General features: G+C 40.9%; 1 protein-coding gene across 6 annotated transcripts; it reads left to right on the plus strand.

The window, feature by feature from the left end:
* Positions 1–332: 332 nt before the first annotated feature.
* LOC107391141 (periphilin-1) lies at positions 333–10,387 on the plus strand. 6 transcript variants are annotated; one of them, XM_015968247.3, is made up of 8 exons: positions 333–458; positions 545–630; positions 1,396–1,437; positions 1,539–1,642; positions 1,748–1,968; positions 3,648–3,706; positions 8,880–9,038; positions 9,899–10,387. In XM_015968247.3, exons 2-8 carry the CDS (start codon positions 592–594, stop codon positions 10,091–10,093), a joined length of 819 nt encoding a protein of 272 aa, XP_015823733.3. In that variant the 5' UTR covers positions 333–458; positions 545–591; the 3' UTR covers positions 10,094–10,387. The 6 variants fall into 6 exon arrangements, with proteins under 6 accessions (XP_015823733.3, XP_015823738.3, XP_015823734.3 ...); XM_015968252.3 differs by lacking the exon at positions 1,396–1,437; XM_015968248.3 differs by having other exon boundaries at positions 343–630; positions 1,778–1,968.
* The last annotated feature ends 966 nt before the right edge of the window (positions 10,388–11,353 follow it).

The raw sequence follows: 11,353 nt of genomic DNA on the forward strand, positions 1-11,353 counted from the left end.
TTTTAATAATCCTTTTCTACGTCATGACACACGAATGTGCTACCGCGATAAAAAACAACACACTACAGTTAAGCAACCTTCAGGAAATAGGGTGCTTTTAAAACTCAAATTCTAAATGTTCAAAATAATAATAATAATAATAATAATAATAATAATAATAATAATTATTATTATTATTATTATTATTATTATTAAACAATAATAATAAAGACAGGATCAGGTGCGACAGCATTGGTCACAGTGCACACCTGTGGGGAAACTCTCCTTTCGTTTATTATCAATGCAGCTGGAACCTGATTGGGCAGATGGAGGAATAGGAAGTGAGGCACGTCGGGTTATTTTGCTGCGTGGTAAACCCCGGATGATGCTTTACACTTTTAGCCACTAGTAACAACAAGTACATAACTAGAAAATAAAGCTTTCCAGCAGCTCGTGAGCTGACGCGTATCGAACGCCAGGTGAGGTGCGCGTGAGGAAAAGGTAGTTTCACTTTACAGATGGATGGACGGGATTAACGCGAGGCTTTTCTTCCTGTTCTGTTGAGTTGGAGCAAAAGTAAAAGGACTTATAAAGATTCAGCAACGGGCAGATATGGACCACATACGAGCAGCAGAAAGCCAGGAAGTCAATGTAAATATGACACAAATTAAACTTAAGTCATTGCCTGAGTGTGTCACGTGCACACCATAAAAGTGTAGCAAACTTAACCAAACCTGCTTTTACTGTCGGTCATTTGAGCAACAAACGATAATCTCGTCATTAAAATCGACTTTTATCTAACTACACACAAACATAATTATTTTTCACTTACCCCCTTGGGGCCTCATTTATCAAGCTTGCTTACGCACAAAACGGGGTCGGAAAACTGCGTAAGCAACTTTCCACGCAAACTTTGGGATTTATGAAAGAGAACTTAGCAGAAAAATGTGCGCAACTTTAAATTGACTATGGAGAGCAGCACCTGCAGTGCTGCTGCTGAGAAGGATAACATGAAATCCTGCAGCATTATCACTTGTACAGTACAAGTGATAATGCTGCAGGATTTCATAATTTTATCCTTCTCAGCAGCAACACAGCAGGTGCTCTCCATGTCCAAAATGTGCGTAAGCAAGGTCCTTTGTCAATTTAAAGTTGCGCACATTTTTCCGCTTTTGGCCTGAGGGGGCAATCACCAGCATAAAAATTCAAAACTCCGTAAAGTCCCTTTAAAGTGTAATTCTTTCATCTGCAAGTATGTTGATTCCCTTATGTTTAAATGGTTATTTACCTTGTTTATTTACCTGAAATGCAAGGCTGATAACTAAGTACCTTGACTAAAGCAGAAAGCTGTAGAATGTTGTAATATGTGACCCAGTTGTTTCAGCTTTAATAATATCGTAAAACGCTGCCTGACAGGTTGACAAGAGGCCCACTGATAGCAGCATGTTTACCAAAAAGGTACATCCTGTCATTACCTAAAAGGACTTTTTATTTTAGCGGTGTTAGAGATTTATCCCGCTTTTTTTTTAATGTGTGAAGTGTTTTATTTGTTTTTACAGGTGGACCATAGGGCTATCAGAAGAGTGCGAAGTCCATCTAGGCCCAGGGCCTGGTTGTCCAGATCTCATAAACCAAAGTCTGTAGGACAAGCCTACAAGCCTCGGTTAGATTGACGGGTTAATAATTTGGCTATAATTCTGTTTTCACTCATTTATATTTAGGTGAAGTGACCTAAATGTCTTCCATTTTCATGATGATGGTGATGCAGGTTTCCAAGAGATGATCATTTCATCCACAGAGCTGGATTCAGCAGCCAGAGGCACCAGCAGCCGAAGCCCCAAACTCACATCCCTCGTAGAAATTACCTCCCAATTAAAACTCACCACATTACCCCGAAGGAGAAGGGGAGGCAGAAGGAGGAAGAGAGAGAAAGGGAGCGGTCAGCGCAGAGAGAGAGCAGTGAAGGAAGTTCGCCCTCTAAACCAAACGGTGAGTTTAAACAAATTTAAATATTCATAATGTTATAATTTTTTATGTGGTTTATTATGCTGGAGGTAAGATTAGGAGAAAAAACAATTACTTGAAATAAAATGTGATCATGTGACCTTCACTAACATTTGAACTCAGATCTCTGATGAAATATAAGTTTGACTTTTATGATGTTTTCCACTTTGGAAGTTTTATGTGATTGGTCTCATGTCATCATGAATTTTCCACATGAGGCTGGTTTCAGAGTTTTACAGAAAAATAAAAATGTGTGTTATTGACTTCATTACAGTGAATGTATACATAATGTTTGCTTTTATCTCCCAAACTAATAATCCCGTTTTGCCGTTTAGCATCGTAAGACTATGGAGGAAAACCGAAGGTCAGCTAATCCAGACAGCACAATTCCTGTTATTCTAATCCTTTGTAACGAGACAAACACACTGTAATTATTGTGCCGGGCGTGCAGATACACACAGGCTTAAAACCCTTATAATTAAAAATACCTAAAATATAAAAAAAGTTAAATAACTGTTTATGTTTATCTTTATTTTGCAGCAACAAACACAGTTCAAGTCCTGCATTTTTCTGGGGTTTTCACATTAATATTGTTACATAATCCCTCATAAATTAACCACTTGTTTGTATGTGGATATAATGTGTAAGACTATATGTTTCGCCACAAAACCTTTTGGGAGACCAATTTTTAAGCACAGCTCAGCTATTTTATGTAAAAGAATAAAAAAAAGGACACAAATCCAAGTAAAAGCCGTAAAAAGACACTAGAAACCCATCGGATTTATGTTGCTCTGTTGCATTTAGCTCAGTCACCACTAGGTGGTGGTACAGTCAAGTCCAGGCTTTAACACTCGTGTTTGCTTCACAAACATTTGGAGGGCAGTTGCTTATGGTGGTGCCTGTTGGTTGGTAGGTAGTTTCCATCTTGCAGCAACAAGCTGCTGTTACACAATGTTCATCATGAGTAAGCTTTTCCAGCACACAACGTAAGGATTGTGTCTTCAGTCAGCTGTTTGCTGTCCTGCCAGCGTGTGTCCTCAACAGAACTGTGATATTATTAGCTGTAGGTGGGTTTATAATTAGGATTTTCTTCATCATCTTTCAGTGGGAACAGTTCACAAGTACACAGCAGAAATCGGCTTTGTTTTCATAGTTGTGACTCTGATTTTTACTAGAAGTCTTTGTATCCGATTTTATTCTGCTGTGTGTGTGTGTGTGTGTGTGTGTGTGTGGCTGAAAAATCTCCATCTCCATCCTTGCACACATCACTTTTATTTGTGCGCACACTGCAGCACTGTGGAGGTGTGTGTTTGTGTATGTGTGAGAGTGGAACAGGTTTTTTGTGTGCCTGAGTGATGGTGCGATGATGGTGACTCATCGCTGATTTGTGTGTATATGAGAGTGTGAAAGATGAAGAGAGGGAGAGACTTACCGCAGCACATAACGAACCATAACAGAGATATAGCTTTTGCATGGGAGCGCTGCAGTCTGAAACTGCTCAGGAGGCAAATGTGACACAACTTGTGTTGACCTCAGACTGTAGCAAAAGTAAATGACCCATGATACCTGAGAATAAAGACTTTCTGATATGGGTCAGTAAGTTGGTATACAATAGAGCACACACTGGTCTGCTGTGGTGACCCAATGTTCTGTTTGTCTTCCAGCGTCCAGAGCTGTCCCACCCAGGTCCAGTTCCATTAGAGACACGGACATTCAATTCACCGTAAGTTCACGATCTGCACTTATTTCATGAGGAAAATTAAAATACAACCTTTTAGTATTAGTGTCAGTGTGATGACACAATGGTAACTGAGTCATTCTTTTTAACAGCAGAAAACTTTAAGATATCACTTCCCAGTAAAAAGATCACAATATCAGGGAAGATTACTGGTGCCAGATCGACAAAAATTGAATGGAAACGTATCTAGAAGTCTGTTAGAATGTGTGTGTGTGTGTATATATATATATATATATATATATATATATATATATATATATATATATATATATATATATATATATATATACACACACACACACACACACACACACTGGCCACTTTATTGGGTACACCTGTCCAGCTCGCTAACACATATTACTAATCAGCCAATCACATGGTGGCAACTCAGTGCAGTTAGGAATGTAGACATGGTCAAGACTATCTGCTGCAGTTCAGCCCGAGCTTCAGGATGGGGAAGAAAGGTGATTTAAGTGACTTACTAGGGCTGAACGATTAATTGCATATGCAATTAAATTGCAATGTGACAAAAGGCGATTTTTTAATCGAAAAGCCTGCGATTTGACTGGCAGCACAATGTTAATATACATGGAAAAACCCATAGGGATGCTAATGCTAATATTGCTGATAACATTCTTACAAATTGTGAATTAGGAACATGCCAAACGATTACATTTGGAGTCTAATTAAAAGCTTAAAACTGCCATCAATCAAATAAGTACAGACAAATATTTTAGTAACGCCAGAAAACAGTAAGAGACTTTTAACTCCACTGAGTTTTGGCTAGCAGCTATGGATGTAACTGAACTATGGAAGCTCTGCATGGATAGATGTCAAAAACTCGAAACACAAAATACTTCGATAAACGAGACCCCCTTGTTTCCTGCAAATACATTTTCATAGGTGTTGCTGATGCTCCTTCAAGGGATGTGCTCCTGGCTGCAAAGCATTGCACCATCAAATACAAAATTGTGTCTTTACTTGTGAGTGTTTATGGTTATGTAGACAATAAAATTGTAGATACCGTGAATCCTCTAATATTAGCCTGTATTTAATTAACTGCCGGTTATCATATTTTGGCCGGTGTCGGAGTCGGCGGAGGTGAATAATGGCTGGTTTTTTATTGTGGCCGGGTGGAATGTGGTAACAAGCAAGTACCACAGGGGGGCGGTTGTGTCATCCTTCTCACTTTTGATTTGCCAGTGGTAGACCGCGAGGGTAACTTTTACCGTGCGGAGACGAAGAGGAGGCGAAAATTTGATATCAAGTTCAAAGAGAATGTGCTGATTATGCTGCAGAACACTGGTGCTGCTGCAGTAGCAGAGGTTGTATGAACTAGTCACTAGTCGACTTCACCGCTTTATGGTGACTTTTTATGCCTGTCATCGACTAGTCGCTGTCACGTGATAATGACCAGCAAGATGCAGTCCACGGAAAAGACAGCAGCCTGCTGTCAGCAGGTGACAAGCTCCTTTGCTCGGGGGGGGGGGGGGGGGGGGGGGGGGGGGGGCAACGTGCTGTGCCAGAGCGTCGGCACTGACACCCGCCGTAAAACGGACATTTAACCAAATTGTGACGTTTACCCTCTTGCAATTTAACATTCCCCTCACCCCCATCCTAACCCTAACCAGCTTGCGCATGCAAAGCTCTGATTGTTGACGTGCTCCAGACATCTGCGTCCTGAGCACGGCCACAGTAACATTATCAAATCAGGTGTCGCCACCTCAAAAACTAATTTAACACGCGATCGTTCATGTCGGCTCATTTCCTTTTATGTTTTCTGTCTTTTATTCTTTTATTTGTGCCTGATGCGTTTCGCTGCTGTGGAGCGGGGCGCATCACCTGTTTTGTCCTTTGTGACGCACCTAACTGATGTGGCCGGCGAGCACTCCGCTGTTTTTGCGGTCGGCAGATCTTTTAGAACTGCAGTTCAAAGGTAACTCATAAGGTGAATATATATGAACCCAGGTAGCAGTTTCTCTTTAGGATTGCGAGGAATATAATAAACAGGCAGGACAGAAAAATAGTCAAACAAAAACAAGTTAGTTTTTGTACCTGGTGGTTGCAACAAACACCACTGAAGGTAATCAGAAGTGAGGAACAGAAAATAAAATAATTATCTTAATGTTTAGAGCAGCAGGAACTTCGAGAGGCTGCAGGCGCATCAGTGAGTTTGCGGCCGCTGCGCAGGGGGAGGGGGGAGAGGGCTGAAGCAGAAACTACCGTTGTTAAAAGAAATGTGTTTAACTTTGAAAATGTGGGCGCAATTTTAATTGTCGAAAACTCCAGCGAACCATTAGTTCATTTTGCTCAAATAGAAATTGAGGCCTGCCTCTAATTCAGGTCCTCCTTCCAATAAAGGCCTGGAGCTTGATGAGCTTGAGTCAAATACAGGCCCGGCCCTGTATTAGAGGATTTACGGTATGATATATAGATAAATAAACTTGTTTATATTCTGTACAGGCTACATAATTTTTTTGCTTAAGTTATTTGAAAAATATGAGAAAAGCCCATTGAGAAAATAATCATGAATTAAATTGCAATTGCAATAGTGAAGAAAAAAAAATCGCGATTAGATTACTTTCCAGAATGCTTCAGCCCTAGTTTGAAAGTGGTGTGGTTGTTAGTGCCACAATACTGGCCAGGGCTGCGAGGTTCCAGTAGAGCGTTGCTAGACAGTCAATTTAGCTTCAGTAACGGTTTAGATTCCATCTAGGCCATCAGTAATCGAGAGTCGGATGCTTTATTGTGGAGGTGTTTTTTTTAGAGATGCCATTATATATGACAATATGTTGCTGCTAGTGTGAATTAGTGCTTTGCCTGTCATGACTCGAGGTAAGTGTCTAACCCAAGACGTGTAGAATCAAACTCGACGAGCTGGTAGAGTAAAAGAAAAGTTCTTTATTGGAAAACGGGAACAAAAATAGCACAGGGAAGTCCTGTGGGGAGTGAGCGGTACAGCTCTTGTCCATGTAGCGCTTGGGGTGAACGAGGGAGGCGGGGAAGCCGAGGTGAGCGCTGGGCAGAGGGTGAGCGATCCGGGATGGGTGAGGTAGCAGAGAGGGACCAGACAGGAACAACGGAGGAGGATGGGATGTGGTGTATGAATCCAGAGTTCAAACGGCAAGGGCGAGGCAGGTGTGTGGAGATTCTGAAAGGAGGCAACAACACCAGACGTGAGGGTAATCCAAAAAGCGTAATCCAAATATAGTCCGAGTTCAAAAATCCGAGTAATCTAAAAGCGAGTCAAAAGCGAATAACAAGTACGAGTGGCTGGGGCTACCTAAACTGGAGCAATCATCCGGCGTAGTGAGGTGTCTCCATCCTCCTTGTATACCTGAGTTCCTGATTGGGAATCTTATGCAGCTGCAGCCCCCTCCGCTCCTCACTTGTGGGAAATCAGCTCAATAACGGTTAGTTTGGAGAGGGCGTGACTCACCTCGGCTTGGGAACATGACATTGCCATGGTGAATTCATGGATCAGAAAGAATATTGGATATTTATAGGTACAGGGTGGAAATAGACTGAGAAAATATAAGTTTGTTTGATCACCGATTTGGCCACTCATGCTGATTATTGTCTGAGTCTGATCACCTGATGCCTTTGTTGGTGCATCTCTAGTGGGTTCACTTTAATCTCCTTTACTTTTGTGAGATCACACCGTCCAAAGATGATGCAACTCATGGCTAACAATAAACCTTTTAGCTGAATCCAAATCCTAAATTTGGTTTCTTAAGAAAAAGGGAATACCCTGGTGAGTTCAGCAACATGGAACATTCTGGAAAACCGCTAAAGGACAGCTGCAGTGGGTATTAAAAGACTCTTGAGGAGGTAGCGTGTCATTAGAAAATCTGCAATCAAAGCATGCCTTTATGAATGTAGTACGCAGTCCTGGAACATGATTATTTGGACAGATGGAGCAAAGACAAACCTGGACCAGAATCACAGAAGAAGAAGAGCAAGAAGAAACGGGTGGGCTTACAGCTCAAAGCATCATCTGGTGGTGAAGACAGCATTATGACAGGGGTGGACCTAGCTGACAGTGGAGCTGGATCATCTGTTTATGCTACAACATAATGGAATCCCACGTTTTATTAGCATTAGTGATGCTGGGAGTGTGAAAAGTACTTTTCTGCCCATATAGACATTCATCTAAGACACTAGTGAGGAGCTTCTGAAGCTGCACGAAAGAAGAAAACCAGAAAAATACTTTAAACAATATCTAAAAACAGCTTATGAAAGTTCTCACAAAACATCTAAGGAGATGGAGCTCAGGACTAGAGGACGTTCATGAGATCTCAACTTCAACCCATTCAGTTAGAGGAGACTTTTCCTGCAGGGGTTTCTAGAAGACAACTGCTGCATGGATTTTATCAGTAATGATTGCACTCTGAGATTTCATTGAAATGTAAAGTGCATTAGAAATCAAATCTATTATTATTATTATTATTATTATTATTATTATAAATTCATCTGTAACTGATTTGGAATCCACCAGTCAAAGATGGACCCCACAGCCAATCTACTGTAGTAAAAATGTAAAGGTGGAAACATCAAAGCGACATCTAATTTTATGAAATTGTTCCATATTCAACATTTAATATCTCGGGTCAGTTTTACAAATTATGAACAAAAATCTCATGCTTGCAAAGAGAGACACATGTTCTGAGTGCTATTGATTTTTTTATCTGTGATATCATCTGGAGATCACTGAAAACTTTGAAACATGCCCAAAATGTCTTATTTTATTTATTTATTTTTTACCAGAAGATGATCATGTTTTAAATCATGGGTATAGAAGGTTGTTGGTGGACACGTTCTGAAAAAACAAACAAAAAAACGTAGTGAAACCATTGTTTTGTTTGCTTGAGCGACTGCAAACATCAGGAAGCATCAACACTTAGAGCTCAGGTTCTGGAAGTGTCTGATTTAAGCTCACACCGTAGGTTTCATGTACACCTGCACTGTGTGTTTGTAACATCAGTTATTTACTGCAGTTTGTCAGGTTGTTGTCTGCTTTACCTCGGCTCATTAGCACATCAATCATGATGGTTTTTATCAGCTGTGTTTTTGGCAAACTGTGATTAAAACAGCCCAGTTCCTGTTTTCTCTTTAGTTTTTATTTATTTTTTAACAGTGGTTTTGATTATTGTTGCAGGTTTTCCAGGACGGAAGGAACCAAAGCAGAGAGAGGGATCACAGAGAAACTACAAGCAAAGACAGAGAGTGGAGCAGAGACGGGGAGCTCCCTTTAACGGCGAGCCAGATGGCAGCACGAGACAGAGCCATCCAACAGAAGAGGAGAGAGATAGATGAGGTGGGGGAGTGTAATCACACACACACACACACACACACACACACACACACACACACACACACACACACACACACACACACACACACACACACACACACACACACACACACACACACACACACACACACACACCTTGGGAGGAACATGGCTATAAACAGAGGAAAAGACGAGATAAGAGAAGCCAGGATTAGAGAGAGTGACAGGGTGAAAATCTCAGTAATCGTCGAGAGACATGAAACAAGGAACAAAAGATTTGTTTCCTGTAGTATAAACATCAGTTTTGAAGTGCTGAGCCTCAGGCAATGTAAGTGTCACCATTGGCTTTATTTGTCTAAGCTTGTCACAGGGGGTCTTGCTCATCGTTTGATTTGTTTCTCCCTCGTTGATCAAAAAAGGCATCACTGGCTCACCTGTATCACGAGAGGCTCTGGCACGTGCTTTAATGATGCCTTCAATGTGACAAACATCGCATAAGGCTGTGCTCGTCGGCCTGCTGTTTGTGTGGAAGACTGCCCTTGTGCTTCCACCCACTTGATGGGAGAAGATGCTTTTGCTTTTTGCTTTTCTCATATCTCCATGGTTGCAGGAACGTAGAAACACTGTGAGAGAAAGGAGTCTCACTATGGTAGCGGTTGCAAAAATGTGCACAACAGTCACTGCACAGTGGACGCTTAGGACCAGTCTGGATGTGAGTGGTTCTGTGTTAATCCATTCAGTGGAAATGCATGACGTGGATTCCCACCTAACTCGTTAGTTCCACTCGGTCTTCCTCCAACGCTCCCATTTTTTCTCTTCTCTGGTGTCCTTCCTCCTGTAACTTTGGTGTTTGGCCTGACTCTGCGGTTATGCTTGACTTCCAGGTGTACTATCAGGAATGTGAAATGTTTGGCCTGGTTGCAAAGATGCTCATTGCAAAAGATCCAGCCCTGGAGCGTCCCATCCAGTCCTCGCTGCAGGAGAACCTCCGGGACATTGGCAAGCGCTGCGTTGAGGCCATGGAGAAATTCATTGAGGACTATGACTCCAGGGAGTTGTTGCATTATTTAGATGAATAGTTGTTGGCATTGTTCCTTTTTGGTGGGCCATTTAGGTTTGATTTCATTTCATTTTCAGACATTTTTCCTGATCACAATCTTCCTATATTCTCTCATGTACTGCCTGACAAAATTCCCCTCTTTCCTCCATCTGATTTTGTCTCTTTAGTAACGCTAATCCACATTAATGTGTAAGAATGTGATGAACATACCGGTTATGTTACTTTAAAATTTCTAAGAATCAGAATTTACTGTTGTATGACATAATTTATTCTTTCTAATGTGCTTACAATAATAAAACATGATTTTATCTAAGTTTTTCAATGATTGATTTATGAATAACATCAGGCCATGATGTGAGTTAGTAGGTCTGTAGATGAAGAGAACATTTATTGAGTTCTGATTCATGCTCATATTTGAAAATGTTTGGGTTGTGCTGAAAGTTATGACCAAACAACATTTAAAGTGACGGTATGTATTTTCTTTGGCGATAGGAGGCAGCAAATACCTAAATCATTGCAAGCAAGCTGTATTTTTTTTTGTTCAAGTAAGACCTTACCGACGGATGTCCATTAGGGTCAAAAATCCCCCCAGCAAAAGGACACGCACATCAGACTTCCTTTCATCACGTGTAAAATAACCTCTTTGGTTCCCGTAGAAGGAATTATGTCATCTAATCTGGCCTCACCCGGAGACTGACCCGCTCTTTTAGATCTGATTTTTTTGGTCACGTGTTACGAAGCCACCAGTATTTTTCAACTGGGCGTCATTTCATTCTTTTTCAACATTTTGTTGGATATTTTCAGAGATTAATGGTAAAAACTACACTTTGTCATTTTGAAGGAGATGTCCGAATTATTTGTTTTATGGCACCATCTAGTGGCTGACAACCGTATCACACCAAGGCATTTCATTTCTGTATTTACGACAGAAAGAAACACCTCTCGTTCATGACCACGCTCCTCTAGCTGGCAAAACAGCTAAAGCACATTATGTTAAGTTGTGTGTTTTCATATATTTATATGAGAAAGGTCGCCAACTCTGCATCAGCCGAGGTACAGTGGGGCAAAAAAAGTATTTAGTCAGCCACCGATTGTGCAAGTTCTCCCACTTAAAATGATGACAGAGGTCAGTAATGTACATCATAGGTACACTTCAACTGTGAGAGACAGAATGTGAAAAAAAATCCATGAATTCGCATGGCAGGATTTTTAAAGAATTTATTTGTAAATCAGAGTGGAAAATAAGTATTTGGTCACTTCAAACAAGGAAAATCTTTGG

Source organism: Nothobranchius furzeri, chromosome 15 (assembly GCF_043380555.1).
Source record: "Nothobranchius furzeri strain GRZ-AD chromosome 15, NfurGRZ-RIMD1, whole genome shotgun sequence".
NCBI lineage: Eukaryota > Metazoa > Chordata > Actinopteri > Cyprinodontiformes > Nothobranchiidae > Nothobranchius > Nothobranchius furzeri.